The 22,613-nt window shown below is 35.9% G+C and overlaps 1 protein-coding gene and 1 long non-coding RNA gene across 2 annotated transcripts in view; one reads left to right on the forward strand and one right to left on the reverse strand.

Moving 5' to 3' along the window:
- LOC149783026 (b(0,+)-type amino acid transporter 1-like) overlaps window positions 1-22,613 on the forward strand; it is a 161,134-nt gene that overhangs the window by 22,678 nt on the left and 115,843 nt on the right. The window contains exon 2 of the mRNA XM_089934614.1: window positions 1,520-1,623. Within this exon, the coding sequence (XP_089790740.1) occupies window positions 1,596-1,623 (28 nt within the window). The 5' untranslated portion in view covers window positions 1,520-1,595. The remainder of the gene's footprint in view (window positions 1-1,519; window positions 1,624-22,613) is intronic.
- Window positions 20,120-22,613, reverse strand: part of LOC149783027 (uncharacterized) — a 30,293-nt gene continuing 27,799 nt past the window's right edge. Inside the window, exon 2 of the long non-coding RNA XR_016414638.1 lies at window positions 20,120-20,516. This is a non-coding gene — a long non-coding RNA (uncharacterized LOC149783027). The remainder of the gene's footprint in view (window positions 20,517-22,613) is intronic.

Consider the following 22,613-nt stretch of genomic DNA (forward strand, 5'->3'; position numbering starts at 1 on the left):
GGACTCCTTTTCAACCCTGTCCTTTTGAGCCACAAAATGATATGCGCAATGCCGCAACAACGATGCCTCATTGTGATGGGGTAAATTTGTTTCGATCTACGAAAAGCACATTAGTTTGGGCCAGAGAACAATGAATTAGATTTATGGGAACAGGCGCTTGTTAAATCACTATACTGCAGTGATTTCGAATGTCTGGTCGTAGTGGTAGAGATTTTTAAATTAAGCATTCGTTTTACTTAACCACGAGACGGACTGTTAGGGACACGGCTAACTTTGATTTCATAGTGGCACTGTCAAACTTGGAAACTTTCCAGAAACCGTTAGTCGACAACTGGAAGGTCAAGTTGACCCCAATTTTGGCTTCTAGAGGAAAAGGCGGTAAATATATTTCATCCTGATTGGTTACGCTGAATAGAGGCGTGTTTCCCACACGAAATTTCCTAGCTGTGAATATCCCCCCCACCCCCGAAAAATCTAATCAGTCTTATCTTTGCTGCAAGAGTAAATGGACAGGGGATGCTGAGAGTCAATTTTTAAAAAATTCTGTCGTAAAACATTTGTCCAAGGGACAGGATGTCTGGAAGGTCGACGTACACAGTTTTGGCTGTAGAAGCGTGGAACGCTTAAAAGCACAAATGGGGAAAATAGCTCTTCAGACGTATTCCCATAAGTATCCTCAGATGTACCTACACACTGACGTATACAAGCATATGTGTATCTACATGCTTACATATCCACCTACCCACACAAAGTTTGAGGGCCGAAGGGAGGTGACACAGTAGGGAAGTTGGGAGAGAAAAGGAAAGGGAAGGCGAAAGGACAGAGAACAGCTACAGTGAAATTGGAGTTAACAGAGATAAGCGGGTTATGCATTCGTACAAGGCAACGGCTTCGATTGTTCACTCGGTCGTATGATGAACTAATTTTATCAGTAAAACAGATCAGCTGTTTTTATAAATATATTTGTGTTTTTGAAATTCAGTGAAAGATTTATTTCAAAAGAAGTGTATCTTCCTAATGTATTGCGTTATCACCATTACTTATGTAATGGATTAAATTTTGATTTCTATGTACGGGGGTCGATTTGTTCCGTTCAATATATCTGCTCAGATCTCTATTTATTCTACCTATAAGTTTACTCGATCCGGGCAATAACACCGAGGGCGATCATCTCCTAGATAACGAGAACCGAATAAAGCGGACACCTTGAAAGAAGGTACAACCCGACAATCAACCCTTACCCTTTACAAATAGAGGGGGCATTTTACACACATGATAGTATAGTACATAAAACACAAAATCTGCAGCATTTAAAACTATGAAAACATATTATAATTTCGCATTTGCCATAAACCAAAATTAAGTCAAACTAATTATGTACCAATTTAATGGATCTGTGACCATTTTCGCGATATAAGAATGTTCGTGGTATCATGAGGAACCAATGTAGTAATATGTTGATAGAGAAAACTGGTTTTTTTTTAACCTTTTCTATTAAAATCTTTTTATGTCTTTTCAGATAAAGAGTAAACATCTGGCATTTTCACAAGGGTTGATAACGTTGACCAACCGAATAGACGGAAAGACTTAATAGCATGAAGGAGACAATTCTGAATCATAAAAGTAAGCCATTTTTGTTACTACATTTACTCATGTATAAAGTGCAGTAAAGATTAGACCCATCTCTTTCACCGCAAAACTTACTTAGGTTCAATGTCAAGCTGATAATAAGTATTCACTCTTCTGCTGCCAACGTGAACCTCTTCCTCATTTATAAAAATACCGACATATTTTCCTGCTTCACAGTCTATGTAACTGCAATTATCTGTTTGAATGATGATTATAAATCGGGGCCTTTGCATGATTTCTACTATGATTGAAACAGTAAAAGAAATGTAGTAAATTAATGGTCCAATGCAAGGTTGAAATTAATACATGTGCATCTAAAGAGGAAGTCGAATGAATACAATCACAGTAAAGACAAATAATTAATTGTAAATTATAAAAATTTAATCAGTTACATAAATAATATGAAATCGAAATGACACGTGAATGATTCGCGTCTCGGAAACAGAAATACAAAATTATGCGAAATTCAATTAGAGTTCTGTTATCCTGATATAACAAATTTCATCATATGATCGAGTGAGATATCAAACTCAAAATGGCCGGCATGACAGCATATTCCAGTCTTTACCAAATCGCTGCTGGTGATCGGTCGGCGTTTTAGTTTTTCTTCCCCCCCGCCTCTCTCTCTCTCTAACCTCTTAGTATCATCAACCTCTTGGTTGCAGACTATGCTCTTTTCCCACTGTACAACAGTATGGAGATATCTCATTGTGCTTTATTCGAGAATGGCACCTCCCTATGCAGCGGAATCTCTCTCTTTCCGTGTCCTAAACTTTCCTACAGTCGTCCTTATGACGATTTATTTAACAAGAAAATATACTTGCTATTTTTCTCCGGATTCAGTTTCTTGGCGTCCCACAGAAATTTAGACGAATTCATTTTACAAGGGAAACTATTTTAAAACATTGGGTTCCGTCTCGGAACATACACACCCTCGTTTAGATTAACCAGTCAGGATTACTACTTTACCAACCAAAAACTCCATCACTCGCATCTAAGTCAGAAAAATCGTTTCTCGTCTGCAAATATTAATAACTATTCTGAAGAATATCATTTTATGGCATCTGCTTCAAATGGACTTCAATTTCCTAAAATTGTCCCTGGTTCGTATCAGTTCTGGACATTTTACCGCTATGACCTCGGGTCAACATTCCACTCCTGTCTGTTCCTAACCGTTAACCGGGCGAGTCCTAATTAAAATTCAAGCTACGTGCAGAGCAGGAGATGTTAATTGTCGCTAGCTACCAAGTTTATCGCAGGCTAACACAAACGTCAATCTTAATGTTCACGTGTAACGCTGACCATGAAAGAATGCACAGTGCAATATTCGACAGACAGCTTATTCTTAAAAAATTGGCATCATTACAAATAGGAATATTAATTTTTAGCTTAGTATGCTTGACTTTATGTTAATTTGCTTCAGTGCTATTCTCTGAATAATACGAAACATTCCTTATATGGATTTAATAATTGACATTATATAGAAATAGATGCTACTGGACGAAATTTGACAGGAGGTACCAGAAGTAGCGATCTACTTTCCCGACTGTAACTCGGGAATTATATATAAATATATATATAGTGTAGAATGAAGCATCTCCATCTTATCTTTCATGATCTATCGTGATATTCTTCATTGTACATTAATTTCGAAGGATTTTTTATTCTTAAGTTTTACATATTAGATCCTTAGTTTTAATTGGTGCAATACAGTCGTTATTGTGTTAAGGGGCCGTTAAACTCTAATACATATTTGCATTTTGCAAAGTTCATATGAAATATATACTGATATCACATTTGTTATTTAATTGGACTTCTTAATCTACATTGTGTTCTTCATTGAGATATATTATATCTCGTAAAATTTGATGAACGTCTCACACCTCTGAGATTTTCTTTATATCGACCGTGTTTCTTGATCACCGTTTAAGTCCTTACCGAGACATATAATCAGCTTATTTGAATGTCTTATAAAATCAGATGGGGGCCCCGAGTGGCCGAGTGGTCTAAAGCGCTCACCGTTACGGATCACTGCCATCTCACCTCTGTCTGCGTGAGTTCGAGTCTCAGGCTCGGCTAACGTGGGTACGTGAGAAAGCCTGCCAGTAGCTTCTCGTGGGGCGGTGGTTCTTACCGGGGTTTTCCAGGGTTCTTCCTCCACCAATTATACTGGCCGCCATGTATAGCCTATCTTGTGCTGAAAAATGGCGATAAACCATACAACAACAACAACATATAAAATCAGATGACATTCTCCCATCTTAGGTTTAAGCCTAATTATTCAACGCATTTCATAAAATTTCATACGAAAGGAGCACTTATCTAAGATATATATATATATATATATATATATATATATATATATACGTTTCTTTATCCCAGTTTTCTTGTTAATTGGGACATTCATGTTTTATAGTAGCATTTACCGTCTCTCACCTCTGTCCTTGGATACATGTTTAATAAAGTTCATGATAAGCAAATACTAATGTAAGCTACGAGTGGATCCACTTCAAATTTGTATTTTATTATCTCATCTTTGGTAATGATTTCGACATATGCTCTGTTTACAAGTACTGTATGTCTTATTGAATTAAATGACCTTTCTCCGCGAACGACATACCGAAAAGTTCTCTTAATCAGGCAACAGACAACATATGCTCCGTTTATCTTCATCAGTCTAAATTAAGCAGACGACGCCTGGGTTGTCTAATCATTTGTTTATAAGTTTACAATTTGGATTACTCGCTGGCCGGGGGCTCGGAGGGAGATAGAAAAGCAAGAGAACGGTAATAAAGAAGACATAAGCAAAAGATCCGTAGCATGGAAATGAAAGAACTATGTCGGCAAGGGTCGAGGCGTTGACTGCTGAAATAGTTCTGATTATTTCTGAGACTTTTCTTTATTTAATCTTCTTTTGTGATTTTCGTTTTCTCACACTCAGATAGTACTATGTTATCTGGTGCATTTTTCTGTTGAGAACTATGTATTGACTATATCAGGATAAAACTTCTCGTCGGAACCAATTATTTCGAGGCAATATGTCCCTTCGAATTAGCGGTAGACAAATACTGGTATGTTGCTGTATAACTATAGAGTCAAAGATCATAACCGTTACAACGTTATTCAGTTAAGTGAATGTTATTGTGACCTTCCAAAACAAACGAACACATGGGCTATACAGGTACTTGAGCAATTCTCTTATTAACCCATGGAGGTTTTTGTCATTTTTGCCTGAAAATCGAGTAGGAAACACATTTTGAAAGCTATTTCTGAATAGATCCGAAAAGACAAAATCCCCGGTGATCTTTCAATAACATACTGCCTAGTTGTGTTAGAAACATCGTTTTTCATTGGCTATTTGACTCGCGCATAAGCAGAAGGATAAAAGCTGGAGTTCTTTTTTTATAGCTAAACGGAGCCATTATTTTTGTATCGAGACCACTCTTTATTCCAAATGCCCATCTTATCCTACATTTTGCAAAGGCTCATCTGTCTGTTTACAGTTCATACCGGTTTGCCTTAGATGTGAGACCAAAAAGTCTAAAATCCGGACACAAAATCGGATTCCGACAACGGGCAAATTTTCGTTAGAAAAAAGTCGGGTCCAAAAAATGAGGTTTTTTATCTGTATTTTGTAGTGCAACTAGATATTCCAGATTATTTGGTATCATTGTAGAGCTACATCTGTCTACCTTTCTATAATACCACCCACTTTAGTGTATCATGCATGACCATAACGCTACAGGGCTCGGCAGTAGGCTACTACGTCCTGCCCCGTTAAATCGTCGCTAGGGGTTAATATGTTAAAGAACGATGATACGTAGATTATTGTTTAATGCAAGCATTCTAGGAACTTTAAGGCAGACATTTTATAATGCACTAGAACACTTAAGTCTGAAAAGATACACTGTTTGAGTGAAAGCAAATGAACACATTGTAAAGCTAACCATTAGAAAATCTGTATCTGGTATACAGAATTACCTGTATTACCTGATAGGTAACAGAACGGAGTTTTACATCACTGTGTACTTAATGTAAATGTATTAATTGATACAAAAAAAAAACTGCTTCACAGTAATCATATCGGTATTCAAGCTCATTTTTTTCATTATGTTTTGCTAAAATGTTTGCATCCTCAACTAAAAAAGTATATATTTATCACTGATGTAAATTTTCGGTAAAGTAATGTTATTCCTTGTAATTGTATTGCTTATAAAAAAAATTAGAAACTTATGCTTTCATCAATTTAGATCTCGGAGATACAAGTTTATAATGTTAAGGGAATTAAACTATATCTGACACATACCAAGAAAAATCAGATGCATTATTTGCCAAACATTTTGGTTATAAATATATGTATTATCTCCGTTTTGGTCTCAGTCCTTTTCTGTCACAGTCCTTTAAGGTTGCAGTCGTTATAGGCCACATTCCTTTCTGGAAGCCTTCATTTGCAGAATAGTGTATTAGAACTAATTATTATTATTATTATTATTATTATTATTATTATCGTCGTCGTCGTCGTCATCATCATCATCATCGTCGTCATCATTATTATTATCATCATCATCATCATCATCATCATTTGTTATGGCGTGGAGTGAGATATGATACGTGATATGATCCCCCACATGTAATGGTGCTTTGGTTATCGTTATCACTGAGACGATCGGCCACTTTGTTATTTTCCAGGATTGAGTAAACAATGAGATAAAGTATGAAATTAATGGATGGAATAACATAGATCTGAGTCAAGATATAAAATAGAACACAACGACTCCCCCCCCACATCATGTAAAATACAACAATTTAATCAATTCCAGAGAAGAAAAAAAAGAAATTCAACATGATATTTCAATGATAACTTTCTGTTGGAATTAGATTTACAAATTTATGCAAAGAGCAATTAGTCGTTCTGTTATATCGATCGAGTCGAGTGACCGACTGATCGGGCTTAAATTGCCACCCTGTCATCTCTCTCTCTCTCTCTCTCTCTCCCCAACCTCTTCGGATCCTCAGCTTTAACTTGGCTGTCTGCTGTCTTTTCCCATTACGTTGTGCTATTGTTTTGCTTCAAATTAACAAAACGCAACCTAAATATTTGTCAAATTGTTCTTTTCTTTCGTCAAACAATATTTCCACTCTTCTTACGTCAGATACCGATTTATACTTGATACTGATACACACAACCATATTATCATCAATTAATGTCTATATAGCGGCTACATGCATTCCTAACTGGATCCATGACATAACTAGACCACCCCTCCGGTGGCTTAGTGGTTAGAGCATCCGCCTCGGATGCGGGAGGTCGCGGGCTCGAACCCCGTCCGAGTCATACCAAAGACTTATAAAAAATGGTACTAACAGCTGTTTCGCTAGGCGTTCAGCAGTAAGAGGTTAGTGGCAGGACTGGTCTGCCTGGTGTCAGAATAATGTGACTGGGTGGGACATGTTGCTACATGTATGCGATATGATGTCCCAGTGCTAGACATCACCATAAACTGCCACACTGCAGACATGGTAGCGATATGACTGAAAATTGTTAAAGCTACGTTAAAAATTCAAATCACACACACGCACACATACATAACTCGACCTCTTTGATAACTATTACGTCCCACTGTGGGCTGTAAATTACAGTGTGAACATTGTAGGTCAATACAAGCCGATTTTCATCGGTTAAGAGAATTCACAACTTAATTCCACAAATGAATTAACGGATTTCGCGTCTTGTCTTTACATCACTACGTTCTAATTAGTGATTCTTTGCCATAGACATATTAAGATCAATTATATATAGATAATTTCAGACAGATATATTAATTCTCAAACGTTGTATCAGAGTAATGCACGAGATACCTAAAATACATTATTTATATTACATCTGAACGAGGTATTTTGAACAAATTCATATTAATTCATATATTATATGAGTCATATAACATTCGAGACAAATGCATGCAAACCCTTAGCTTTCAAACGCACGGAAAATTGATATATGAATTTAAAACGAAGAAATTCAACAAATTTACATCAGTGAACATATTGTATGTGATTGAGACAATACCTTGTGCTTTGCAGAGACTCGCTCCCTTTTCTATAAAGCCAGATCTCTCTTTCCGTGTCCATCAACTTTCCAAGCTTTTCGACCCTTGGAGGATTTATTTAACAGGAGAAATTACTTGTTGATTCCATAGGACTCCCTCAGACTTCCCTTTCGGCAGAAAAAAACTTGGACTGACTAATTTCGAGCGAGAGACTACTTAAAACCTTTGATTTCGTCTAGGACCCCCCCCCCCCATTTAGCTTATCCAGTGAAGATTAAGTTTCTCTAACCGCCAAAATTCTAACACTCCCATCAAAGTCAGAATAAGTTCCTCTAGTCCGCCTTTATTAACAACTATTCTGGAAAATATAATTTTATGACACATATTTCAAATGGTTGTCTCGGGCTTGAGGAGTCGGAGGCAAAACTACTCTTGAAAAATTGGGATGCCAAGAAGAAGAATAAAACGTTGATAAATATAACATCTGCTTAATTGTTTGAAAATATTTATTTGTACCAATTTAACTCATTTCGTAGAACACACCTAACAGAAGGAGAAAAGAGATATTTATACTTGTTTCTCATACTTACCGAACACACGTTGGTGAGAAACGAAACATAGCGGTTACTTTTCCGCCAGTTTCATCGTCGTTGTCATCAACAATTCGTTAAGGTTTAAAGTTTTATTCAGCGTGTATTTCCTGGTGTGAAACATGACATATAAGTCACATTTCTGGAGACCACGTTAACGGCGTGAACAGTTTCTTAAAGTTTTAGTGAAAGTTTTTTGATAAGTCCTAAACCCTCCAGCAGATTCTCGCGATACTATGTACGAGTCATTACGTAGCCAGGACATTTAATTCTACGACACGCTAGTATGATCTTAGACTTCCGGTCACAGGTATCAAATTTTGGAGTAAAGCTTGTTGCTATGATGGTCGATAGAATGAAGAATACTGGATTTTGATCCAAGGTGCAGGAAGCTGTGAGTATTCAGCTAAGAAAGTGAAATATTCATAGGAACAGAAGAAACATGCGCAACTGGAATGTTTGTTTATAGTTTCCAGATTGTATGCTCCATCTTACAGGACTCGAATCACTAATTCATTAACATGTAAAACAAAATGCCCCTGAACCTCTCTGATGCGCATATTGTTAAGGATATTTTGTAACATGCACAGTAATTGAGTAATTTGATGAAGACTGCTTAAGAAAAAGCTTTTCAAATTTTGGAAAACCCTTTCAGCAAATGTTTATAGGTTTGTTTTAATTGCTCATTAATGGTATTTCCTTTATAAAATCGTTATGTTTAACGTATTGTGTTTAAAATCAGAAGTAGACTGCAGCCAACTTTCCTTTAGACTTTTCTCTAATAAAGCCGTCATTTCTTTGTACGTGAACTTTTTATCAGCGTAGTACGGGACAAAATTCACTGAAATTAAGATAAAATAATATAAAGAATATATTATGTGAGAAGTTCCTATAGGTTTTCGTATAATAAATAATCCATCCAAAGACCATGTTTTATTAAGTTATTCATGTGAGAATGTTCAGACGAGTTAAGTGATACCAGAAAAACCCGAGATTACCTTTATAACAATATTTAGAGTGCAGGCTATTTCCTGATTTCCTGCCTCCCTCAATCTCTCTCTCTCTCTCTCTCTCTCTCTCTCTCTCTCATTTCGTACGCTACAGAATTATTGTTAACATATATTTTATATTTTGTTCATCTAAGTATATTTAATAAATACTAACCATATTTGCTATGAACTTGATTCTAATATATAAATGTGTATTTGCACAATTTCGTTTCCTTGTAGTTGTAGACTTCCACGAACACATTTCAAAAATATGTGTACATGTAGGAATATTTTGTTACGTTGCATTGTAAATATGTCGGTTTCAATGGGCCTTCGCTTTTTGGTCGAAGTATTTCATTTGCTTATATTACTTAAGTCCGTCCACTGATTTTCGTCATACTTGGGAACGAAGAGAAGACAATTTATTGCCTGTTATGTTTACTTTATCTTTTGATTAGAAGGTCAAAGTCACACGTTTTACAGCAATATTTTGATTGTAGACTGGACATGCAGGTCCTGGCCTCTGTGTGTTCATGCTCGGGATAACTGATTATGAAACTAAGATAAAAACACTCACTCATCGCTTTGACTTTGGGATCAAGATCACGGTCATATACATTTTTGCAACTTTTTTTTAATAAAAACGTTTTTGCAGTTTGCTTATATTTCCTAAAAACCGTGAGCTATTTTGTTAATACTTTAAACGAATCATTATGAAATTAAGACAAATTATTCTACGATATTACTGATCAACCTTTTGACCTTGGGATCAAGGTGACTTGTTTTACAAGTAAAGTTTGATCGTGGGCTCGACACGCATGGCCTGGACTTCTTGTTAGTTGAAGAGATTCACTGTACTGTTTATTTATTATTACGGTTCTGTGGTCTTAAATAACTAACAAAACGTTTTGTTAAATTCAACACATAATTTGTGTTCCCAGAATACAAAGTGAAAATTTAAAAAGAACATACAGTATTGTGAATTAAATCCCAAATAGTTCTAAACGTTTAATCACAAGTCAGAAATAATGAAGTTCCAAATGAATTCCAGTGGTGATCCGAATGAATTCCAATTTTGAATGTGCTAATGTGCCACTAGTTTAGGCCGTAGCTATGTGTTAACAGTCTTGATGTACCACGATGATATAATCCAAATGTCATTGAATGAATTCACAATAATCCCCAAATACTCATTTATTCCCAACAGTATTGAGTACTTTGTAATTTCAATGAATAATTTAAATAAATAAATCATCTAAAATATTAAGTTAATTCATCTAAAACTGATGTTTAGATATTGAGTGAAGTGTAACAGTTTAACTCCCCCTCATATAACAACTTAAGACGCAATAACATAACCAGGATGAGGGTAATTTTCATATCAAATATCAAATATTTAGTATAGAACATTTAAAACAGCAGGTATACCAGTAATTCCCAAGGGGAACACCATTATCGTACATTTAATCTCATATAAAGACGTTTGCCTCCAGTAATAATGATTTAATATTTCATTTATTATCATAGAGAATTATTAGCTATATAATATAATGTAAAAAATAACACGATTTTTGTCAGGTAGACCCTAAGCTCAATTTCTGACCAAGGTCAACTAACAGCACCGGTATAAATGACATAAAATCATGGGGAAAAGCCAGTACACGATACCAATTAAACATACACAACAATATAAATCATTTCTGGACAGCAAAATGCCCGAATTCCATAAAATGCATGCCTCGTCACAAGCTGTCAGACTCTTACCCTAGCAATTTTAATACGGATGTATATTGTACAACAAGGGATGCGAGTAGCTGGAAATTCTAACTAGGCTAGGACGAGATGTATTGTAGTTACATGCTTCCCAACTTACTGCAATAGTATTTCTGCATTGTGCTTATTTTTCTTCTTCTACATTACAATAGGAAGGTTCGTTCGAGCTTTTTTTCTCCCCATAAATACTTATGTTTGCGCAGAAACATATATGTGTTATACTGTAAATGTGTTATACTATATATATGTGTTATACTGTAAATGTGTTATACTATATATATGTGTTATACTGTAAATGTGTTATACTATATATATGTGTTATACTGTAAATGTGTTATACTATATATATGTGTAAAGTGTCGAAGTTTGAATAGTATTTAACCTTAAAGTTGAATGCATTGGATATTTTAAAATTTTATCAAATTTAAGCCTGAAAAGTCTTTGTGAAGGGTGACTTCGACCATTCTTCTCCCCAACCTCCATTTCAGTGTTAAACTTGAAAGGATAACTTTTATGACTCATTGAGTTTTGTCTAGCACTGAGGGCATCATGCCGCAGACATGTAGCATGATGTCCCACCCAGTCACATTATACTGACACCAGGCCGACCAGTCCTAACACTAACCTCTTAATGCTGAGAGCCTAGCGAGGCAACTGTTAGTACCATTTTTTTAAGTCTTTGGTATGACTCCGCCGGGGTTCGAACCCATGACCTCCCGCTTCCAAGGCAGACGCTCTAACCACTAGGCCACCGGAGCGGTCAGGGTTTAGTGTTAGGACGCACAATTTCTGAAAGCGAACAGCATTAAGGAAACAGCTTTCTGGGAGAGACAGGACAGTCCGAAGACAGAAGTCGGAAGTCCGGAAATAGATGACGTATTCAGAATAAAGGACTGGGAGGTCCAGGAAGATTTGAAGGGTTCGGAATGGGAAGACTAGAGAATAGGAAGGCGTGATACACGGGTCACGAGAGGAAGTTTATGCAATCAGTCGTTGACATTGCACTCTTTTCACGACTCATTATGATGAAATAAATCCAAATTAGACACTGCTATTAAATTCTATTGACATAACATAGATTGAATTGGAGTTGCCGCTATTAATTGTTATTGTTTTTTTTTTTTTTTAAAAATCTTGTCTAAAGGTGCTCATATTGCATTATTTCTTCCCAACAGTCTTACTCGGTTCTCTGTTGACGTTCTATTCATCCACTCTCAACGGGCTATAAAATCGAGGAGGTCATCCTCTACATACCGCCAACCAAATCCAACTAACCACCCCTCTTACTAGGAGGGCGACGTTACAATGTGTTATAATGTATATGTCTCTAGTTTGAGTTTGCGCCTCATGTTATACAATATGAAGGCATTCTTTATTATGGAACGCCAGGACTGTCTTCCGTTGTTGACTTTTTATGTATTCTTCATTATGGAACGCCAGGACTGTCTTCCGTTGTTGACGTTTTATGTATTCGGTGCTTAGTTCATTATACTTGGTGGATATTCCATTATACGTGAGAATATTTCATTATACTTGATGAATATTCCATTATACGTGGTGCTTATTACGTTTTGCATTGTGCATATTCCATTATACGTGGTGCTTATTATACGAAGTGCATATGCCATTATTCGTGGTGCATATTCCATGATACATGGAGTATATTCCATTATACGTTGTGCCCGTTTCATTGTACGTGGTTCATATTCCATTATATGTGGTCACTTCAACTTTATAAGCAGCGCTTTTTACATTATATCATTTCGTTTATATCATACTTTTCGCAACTCTTACGGACGTTACTAGGACACCCGAAGACGAATTGTTTTCGTGCATCAAATCTTTACTCTCACACTGTGTAAAGACCAAAAAGTAGACGATGTAATTAATGTTCAAGTCGTTGTCTGATGCAGACCTGGCAAGGTCTGGAGTTGATTGGGGGGACAACAAGGATGGAAGTTGACACGGCTGGGGACAGGGTCCAATTAAAGGAGAAATGAAGCATCTGAAGACGAATAGCGAAGACATGAGCGATCTACCATCTGCGTCATATGAACTTCTGAGCAAAATTGAATTCCCGATATTCGCCAAATTATGAAGACGGTTACCAAGGATATTTCAGTTTTTGCCTTAAATATTTTAGCTATATTAGACCTAGGATCCCACTGTGAACCTTGTGGGGGAATATATGGGTTTTTGACGTTAAAATGAGGAGCCGAAAGCCACGCTCTTTTATATACTGGTAACACCCTTCATATTTGCCCAATAAGGTTTTAACAACCTGTACACAACCAATTCTATTCAATGGTCTAAATAATTTATTGCATTATTCTGTTGAAACAGTTTTTTTCTTCTTCTTTAAATCTAAATATCTTCTGTTTTTGAAGCATTTTCCCACAGTGTAGGTAGCCCCATTAGGTCAGTGAAGTTATAGGTGTACCACGTGGGTGCGATGATTGCGAAAGCACTCCCGTTTCCGATCAGTATTTTTCTCACACCCAGAAAATTCAATTGAGCCAAAAGGAGGGTGCGCTTTGTAAATGCAACTGTCTTGAATTCCATGAAATGGATATTATTTAAAATTTTAGATGTAGATCTAGATGTACATACCCAATTTAAAAAATTGTGGGTGGGTGTATACTGTTGTTTATGTGTAAAACGGTGGGTCGGTTAGGCTACAGAAAGAAAAGTTTTCCTTCTTGTATGCTGGTAAAATGAATGAATGAATAAAGTGTTATAGAAATCAAATTACAAACGGGAACCGGTCCTATAAAATTCTCATGGTTAGACTGGGACAATGTTTTCTATAATCCGAGTTTCCTCTTACACTTCTTGACCCATTTTAGATGTTTCGAGATTTTCTGCTGGAGTTTTCATAAATGTTTAAAATATCAAAAATGGAATGGGAGGAGTTAGAGGAATCTTGGACTAGCTAATCTCACACTCTAATTTGCCGCACTGAATAGCTATTTTTTGAAAATGATATTTTGCTTTGCTTTGCTAAGGAACATACTGATATACCCAAGGTGACCGTCTTCATTCATGCGAATATCGGGAATTACATTTTCTCAGAAGTTTATCTGATGAAAATGGTAGATCACTCGTGTCTTCGTTGGCTTTCTTCAGATATTCCATTTTTCGTTCAGTCGGACCCTTTCTCTGACCGTGACAACAGCCGGACCCTTTCTCTGACCGTGACAACAGTCGGACCCTTTCTCTGATCGTGACAACTCCTGTCTTTACGAGGTCTACACCAGACAGCGACTCGAACATCATGTCATCAGCTCTTTGTCTACGAAATGCCGAATAAACTCTCCTAAATCCCCCTAATTTGAACGCACATGTTAACTTTTCAGCCCTTTTCACGCAGTGTGAAAGTAAACATTTGATGCATGAAAGCAGCCCATCTTCGGGGGTATTCGGTAACGTCCCTAGCCTAGAGCAGCGAAAAGTATCACATTACACAAAACATATGATGTAAAAAGCACTGCCCATAAAGTTGAATTGACCACATATATTGGAATATACACCACCTATAACGTAATATCCAATACGTATAGAATAAAATGCACCATGTATAATGGAATATGCACCACTATAATGTAGTAAACACCGTATGTAATGATATATTGACTTCGTATCATGAATTATGGACTACGTATTATGGAACACCCACTACGTATAATGATATGAGCACCACGTAAAAGGGAAACTAAATAATGGATAATGTAATATGCAGTCGTATAATGGCATATGTACCACGTATAATGAAATATTCACCACGTATAATGCAATAAGCACCACGTATAAGGGAATATGCACCTCGTATAAACGAAATATGCACTACGTATAATGGAATATCAACCACCTATGTGAAATAAACACCGCACATTTAAAAAGTTAACAATAGAATACAGTCATTGCGTTCCATACCTTGTTATAACTCTAATCTCTTGATGTTGCAGAAATAAAACAATACCTTGAACTTTTGCTGCACGGTGATGCTGACTAAATTTTAGCTGAATCCCGAAGTTTATAGTAGACATGTTTGCTCTTATAGACATTCATATTAGACAGGAAACGTAGACATCCTGACAGTTATTCACGCAGTTATTAGGTTCATTACTGTACGGTTTGGTAGTGAAGGAGGAGCTCAGGGTCTTTAAATACGGCACAGAGAACACCATTTCCTACCGTTAGTTACCAGTCCCATTACTCGACCTCTCCAGACTGGTTAAGTTTATATCAAACAACTATATCACAGAGAACCCATACCCTACCGTCAGTTACCAGTCCCCTCACTCGACCTCTCCAGGCTGGTTAAGTTTATGTCAAATAACTATGGCAAAATACAGACTCGAAAAAAACCGCTGCCCGAGTCTGGCCACCCGCCTGAAAAAGAGTTTACCCAAACCAGTAGGTCACATAGATTGATTTGGCTATATAACATGTAAAGTTTGGAATCGTTATAACTATTTTACCCAATTTTCATAAAAAATTTACAACTTATTTAAATGTATTCTGCTAATCACCATGATTTTTTAAAGGAGGAAAATGCAGATTTTAAAGAAATATCTACGCCAATTAGAGCACGTAGAATTCTCAAATCAGAGACGTCGGTTAGACGCAAATCTTTGTAGCAGTTGGAAACATTCAGTTACTAATGATTCCGAAATTACTGGTAGTTTATTATCACCAAATCTCACACAGAAAGCAGAACATTCAAACAGTATGTGCAAAGTGGTGAAAAATACAACACACGGGGAGTGATGGTCATTATTGGCTCTATATATTAAATGCAAAACATCTTGGGACAACAAAGTGTGTGTGTGTGTGTGTGTGTGTGTGTGTGTGTGTGTGTTCGTGGATGGGACACAAGTAGTTAGAAAATCAGTAATAGAATGTGAGTATAAGATGTTTACAGTGTGTGCAACACCTATTGTTACGTTTACGTACAGTACCATACTTTTATGTGCGACCCGTGTACTTACTTAGCCGAATAGTGCATACTGAGATATATTTCCATATACCTTATTTACAGGACCGAGTTTCAGGATCAGAAAGTAAAAGATCTAATGAATCTGCATGTCCGAAGAAAGAAATATGATCGTCATTATTGTAAACCATGAACTGATGATTTTTGTTGTCTTGCAAAAGATACAGTGTTTCAGATCTTGACAAAAGAACTGTCAGTTGCAGAATGTTGTTGCATACCATGCTGCAAAAACAAGGACATTGATTTATGTAAACCTTGCATATACATCAAATATTCGAGTGATTTGCAACATACAGATAAGCACCAGAAACAAAGACAAAAGAAAAAGAAAAAAATAAAGTTCCATGGAAACACACACGGACACAGATAAACACACTATTTGGTGAACTATATTTTTTAAACGAAATGATTGACATCCTTGATATTCAGAGACTTCTGACTTTTGTGTATGATAATAATGCATGAGAATCTAGCAGTATCTTGCTAAATTCGTGTATGTCTGAATGATAAACTAGGATGTTGCTTGGTAAGAGGAAGAACACTGATGATACTAATCGGCATACTGAAGCCTTCAAAAGTAATTGGTGCATTTGCATGCAATGCATGGACTTATGGTCTTTTTGTAGAATGCAATTCTTCTGACTCTACCAGAAGCGAAATAAAACCTGTTATGTAGGATTTGTTATCAGTTCACCACATACAGACATTATGTAGGTTGTAATAAATAGCACAGTTGAGTAGCTAAATTATCATGTCAACGCGTGTTTTAACAAATCCATGTATATTCCTCTTATCACAATCTGTATGTCTCTTTTATGTATAACAATAGTTGAAGTAAAGTTAAACCTGGCTATAAAGATCGCTTTTTAAAGAGACCACCTGTCACCTAGGAATAGATCCTGAATACACATATCAATTACGTTACATAATATAATGACTTCATTTAAGAGACCAACTGTCGTAAGAGACCATTTTCTTGATTCAAGACAAATTTGACCGTTGTCTTATAAATGGGTAAGCAACCAGCAAATCGATTCTGTTTAACAGGGACTAATTTTGGTTTAAATTTCCCAACTAACGATTGAATCACCATTGGTAATATTAGCTACAGATTTCTGCTGAAGAAAAACAAATTTTCATACACTTCCAAATTATTTTGTATGTCAACTTCAAAAGCAATAGATAATGGGGAAGGGTTGGCAATCCTTGGAAGACTTTAAAATTGATATAAAATATGCAAGTAAAAAAATTATCGTAACGTACCCGCTACAAGAAAATAAAAAAATATCGTGGTTGTTTGGAGGAATCGGGTTTCAGATCTGATTGTTTTAGTTAGTGTCACATACATACAACACGTATGACTAAGATTCCTTTTTTAATTTTTTTTTACAAGATATTCTTCACTACGTAGCATTAGTAACGGGGAAAATTGTAATTTGGCCGTGATATGAATTTAACTTTAGGCCGCCATTTGCAAATATGTCACCATAATGGTTTAAAGTTAGATGAAACTTTGTGTAGGTTTCGTGAATTTAGCATTAAGGACTTGAATGGTATCAGACCGCCATTTTGTAAAATGTCAATATGGCGGTTATGGAAGTATAAAGTTACAACCATCCATGGGTTCAACATTGTGGTGGGTATGGGGTTCTACGGGAATCTAATGCACTTAATTAATATTTAACTCACATACTTACGAAACTTATGATATAAAGCTAGACGGATGTCCATCGATTTAACATGGGAATATCACGTGACGATGCCTAATTTAAAAAAGTTGCCATGTTATTAAAGATATGGGTTTTTATTTTTGATAAATTTAACACGGTGGCGCCGATTGTGATATCACGCCACGCCTGCTGTGAATTACGTCAAACATTCAAGCGGTCAGCCACAATTATAGATATTTGGAAAGGTTAAGGATGCGTGCATTCGAACTGAATATTTTGTTTTTAAATATTTGGAAAGGAAAAATTCCCATATGAGCACGGAAACTATTTCCAAAAATTAAAATTAAAAATCGAGAAATTATATCACATCTATTAAGAGTTTGCGCATCTCTTACAAATTTTAAATTTTTTAATTTCTTTTCTTTAATATTGGAATTTAGCGGTTGGAATAGGGCTAAAAGGAATAAGTGAAACATAATTTAGGAGAGATCAAACGAACCATATATTTATATACCATCAATCCAGATCCGATGACAAGGTCCTATGACGGTATGACAGTATCCTATCGTTAAAGAGAAAAAGAGTAGACTTTTGACTTTAAAGAGTCATTGTCTTGTAAATCATGTGAGTAATTTTCTCACTTTTTATAGTGCTACATATTCAAAGATGAGTATGGGATTAATATTTTATAAAAATTAACCATGCAAAATGATCATTATGTCACTAATCTGGCGTCAATTTCGTGACTTTAGCATTTTCAGACAGTGTGTGTGTGTGTGTGTGTGTGTTGTTAACGTAGTTTGAACAATTTTAGTCATATTGCAACGATGTCTGCAATGTGGCAGTTTATACTGATGTCTACTATTGGGTCATCATATACCGCAGACATGCTGCATCATGTCCCACCCAGTCACATTATCCTGACACCAGGCTGACCAATCCTAAGACTAACCTCTTAATGCTGCGCAGCAAGTGAGGTAGATGTTTGTACCATTTTTTCAAGTCTTCGGTATGACATTCCTATAATTAATAGAAAGCTATTTATTTGTCCATGAAGTCGTGTTTTGCTAGTTCGATTGCAGGTTTTCTTTGGGTTTTTTTGTGTTGTTTGTTTCTTCTTTTTTTTCTTTGCTTGTTTGTTTTGTTTTTTCCTTTTTTTCATCCCATTTTGACTATTCCTAGATTATAGACCAGAATTGCGTATGTAATAGTCTATCTGACGTCAGTACGTCCATTCAATGGCACAATATTGTTATCACTACTTATTCTAAACAACTTGAAACATTACAGACACACTCATCCCAGGGTCTATTTGGTCCTAAATGAAAATGGTGCTGTTCGGACATCCAATATGGTCGCCACCTGACCGTATTGGTATAACGGCACCAATCGGACATAGAAAACAATTAATTTTGCTATTATTATCTACATTTGTTCCTTAGTACTGACCTTTCCACTATGTGACAATCAATACGAATCGTATGTTAATCTAAAATACATTCAAAGATGACTTCACGGTGAAGTTCTTGTCAAAGGTTCACCTGCATTTTGTTTTTTGAGAGGCTGGACTGTAAACAGAGCAGCATGTAAACAGAACACAGATTTTCACTTCCGGATCATCACCAAGGCTTTATTACTCACTGTGCACGGTTGCCATAATACACACGTACAACCACACCCTGAGCCCATATTCTCAAGAATAAACAACTACCTTTAAGTCCCTACCAAAAATGCATAAATCTAACTCTTCTATCACCACCAAAATGAGAGGATTTCTTTTTCTCTAAAAATAGACTAGAACTACATTCGTGGGTACTGAATCGGAACTATTAATTGTGACCTGATTCCTGACAGGCCCAGTTTTTTATGGCCAATTTTATTCCACCTTTTTTGCATGCCAAAACTATTTCAACTTTATACATGAAGTCTTTTTAAATCTGCTTGCGAACAAGACATGTGACACCTGTCAGAAAGTGTGTAGTGCTACAGGGTGAAAGTCTTGGTCCAACTGCTCTTGAGAAACCAAAACTAAATTTGCTATATCTTCCTTAATTATAGGAATGTTTCAATGCAGTAAAAACCAAATTGTAATACAAGATAAGGCCTGTCTGAAAATATGTTTGAAATTTAAAAATATTGATAAATTAAATTTTAATGGAAATTTAAATAAATATTTAAATTGTAAAAACTAAATTTTATTGAAACATTAAATATTCATACAAGTTTTAAAACTCAGTTTGACAAATTTTAGACAGCAAAATTGACTAATGAATGGTATTTAAAAGAGATATTAGTTTGAGTCTGTACAACTGATAACATTTTTACCAGGGTAGTGAAGCAACATAGCTCATAGTGATTTTGGCAGCAAACCACAATATGCCTGTCCAGATGCATATAGGTGTACACACTAAAGAAACAATGACAAGTGCTATGTTCCACATTTATTGTGTCAGGTACTTAGGCAGTTGTTTGTATAACTAATAGCCCTCTCAGATTTAAAGTTCTGATGGGACCACTACCATGTTTTATAGCGAAAATACATTCCATTTCAATGTCGATAACTACAAAAGCCAACAATGGGATAGGAAAATACAGTTCTAGGGAGGCTGTACCTTACTGAACAATGGTGCTAATCTCTCTCATGAAGACCTAAGCCATTTCTTTGAGGTGCTTTATATCAGTGTGGTAATATGAACTAATCTTGGTCACTTATGGCAGTACACTGTACATGTCCTTATGAAACCTTGCTATCACCAACGGACTATTGGAGAGCTTCCAAGCTGATTCAACTCCAACACTGTGTTCCAGATACCAGGCTAGACCTGAAAAAGATACAATATGTTTCACTTAATTCTAGAAAACAGTAAGATTTAGGTAAATGAAGTTAAAATGTGTTAGATATGGTGATTTCAAGATAACATTAGTTTGCAAGCACGGGAAAAAATATTAAGCTTGACAGAGAGGCGCTCAGAAATGTGAAGCCATAGCCATGTATTAAAGTGATAAATTCATCCTGAAAATATATGAGGTTTCTATAAGCATATTTAGCCATTTACAAGTTAAATAACTAATCAAGTAGACTATGTATCATGAAGTTTAAGGCAATGTTGGGGCGGTGAGGTTTGATTATTGGTGCAAACATTAGTACATACAGTATGCAGAAAAGTCAAGCAACACTACTATAAGCAATCTTATTCATGAGGGAAACATAATTTTGGATATTCCAAGTGAATAGAGCCAAATGTGGCCACACAGATCAACTATAGGTACCAATAAATCCTATATCATCAGCTAAATGTGAAAATTCTGATCCTCAAAACTTGTAAACAAGGATGGAAATTTGCATCTGTGGGACATAATGTACTTGTTAAGATCAAATGTGCAAACATTATTCAAATGATCTGTTTGAACATTTATAATGTATTTTTAAGAGTGTTGGTTAAAAATATAAAGCTCGTTGATTCAATGGATCCAGATATCAGCTGATGCTACAATACCGCACTCTGTCAAAGTACTAAATTGAAATATGTTACCATACTAGGCATATTCATGATGAATATAATATTTTGGGATATTTTCAGTGCACACAGCCAGAAATGTGCCTTACAGATTCACGATAGGTACAATGTCAGCCTATATGATGTACTGAATGTGAACTTTCGATCCCAAAGATTCTAAAATATATGGATATTTGTTCATGTGGGATATGTAACCATGTTAAGATCAGTTGTACAAAGTTAATTTCAAATAATCTGTTTGAATATTTGTTATGTAATCTGTAGGGTGTCAGTTAACAAATAATATTAGTAATTAATAATGCATAAAGCACGATGGATCATTAGAATTCCCATAACATCATATAGGCCACAATGCCGCACTACATCAATCAATATCTTAACCAAACTGAACAATAAAATGGAATGCATTTTTTGTTCAACTCACATCATTTTGCTGTTTTCTTACATCAAAGGGTAAATATACTTGGGGAAAGCATACTTTATCCCAAAATGTGAGAGGAAAAAATATTCTAAAAATAGACTAGAACAACATTTGTGGATACTGAACCGGAACTATTAATTTTTACCTGATTCCAGTTGAACAACAACCCCCGGTGGGCGGAATAAACAACACTAGCTGTGATTGGTGCATTATGTAAGAGTCGTACTTTCTGTTAGGATTTTAAAAAAGTTGAGCCTCTTGGGAACATGTGAGATTATGTTAAATCATATCCAGGTTATATTTTGCATTTTTTATGATTTTTAAAATGTGGTACACGTGGCTGAAAATGTGTTTGTTGTGACTAGATAACTCTTACCCCGTCTAGTTCCAGCAGAGTTATCTCTCTTAAATGCACTGGAGTACCTGGTCCTATCCTTGTCAAATTGACAATCTAACATCATTGTTCTCTATGACAGTGTGTGACAGTGTGACATGCATGCTGAGGTAGGATAGAAAGTATATTTATTTCACAAAACATTAGCATTGAGGTCTTTGGAAAAACAATTGGTACCGTGATACCTATTGAAAATCTTTATATCGCCCCTTCGCCTGAACAGACTGCCTTATCAACATGGGCTTTTCACTTGAAGACTTCTATGATGTTAAGTTGGTTATAAATAAAAATGGTACTGATCTAACGCCCACTATAGCCGCCACAGCAGCCATCTTGAAAATATTGTTACGGCAATTTATCCTAACGGAAAGTCACTTGGACATGTTATTTATTTGGGTGGGGTGGGGGATAATAGAAAATTTCATATGATGTCTAGTTGGCAATAAATGAAAAATGGTGCCCCCCCCCCCTTCAAAATAGTGTTATTGGTATTTTTCCCGAATGCATGGTCATATGATATGGAGTTTTCACTACCACCAAACTTCACATGTCTAGCTTGCCTAAATGAAAATGGCGCAAATCTGAT

This window comes from Sinohyriopsis cumingii, chromosome 15, assembly GCF_028554795.1.
Source record: "Sinohyriopsis cumingii isolate HCF-2022 chromosome 15, ASM2855479v2, whole genome shotgun sequence".
NCBI lineage: Eukaryota > Metazoa > Mollusca > Bivalvia > Unionida > Unionidae > Sinohyriopsis > Sinohyriopsis cumingii.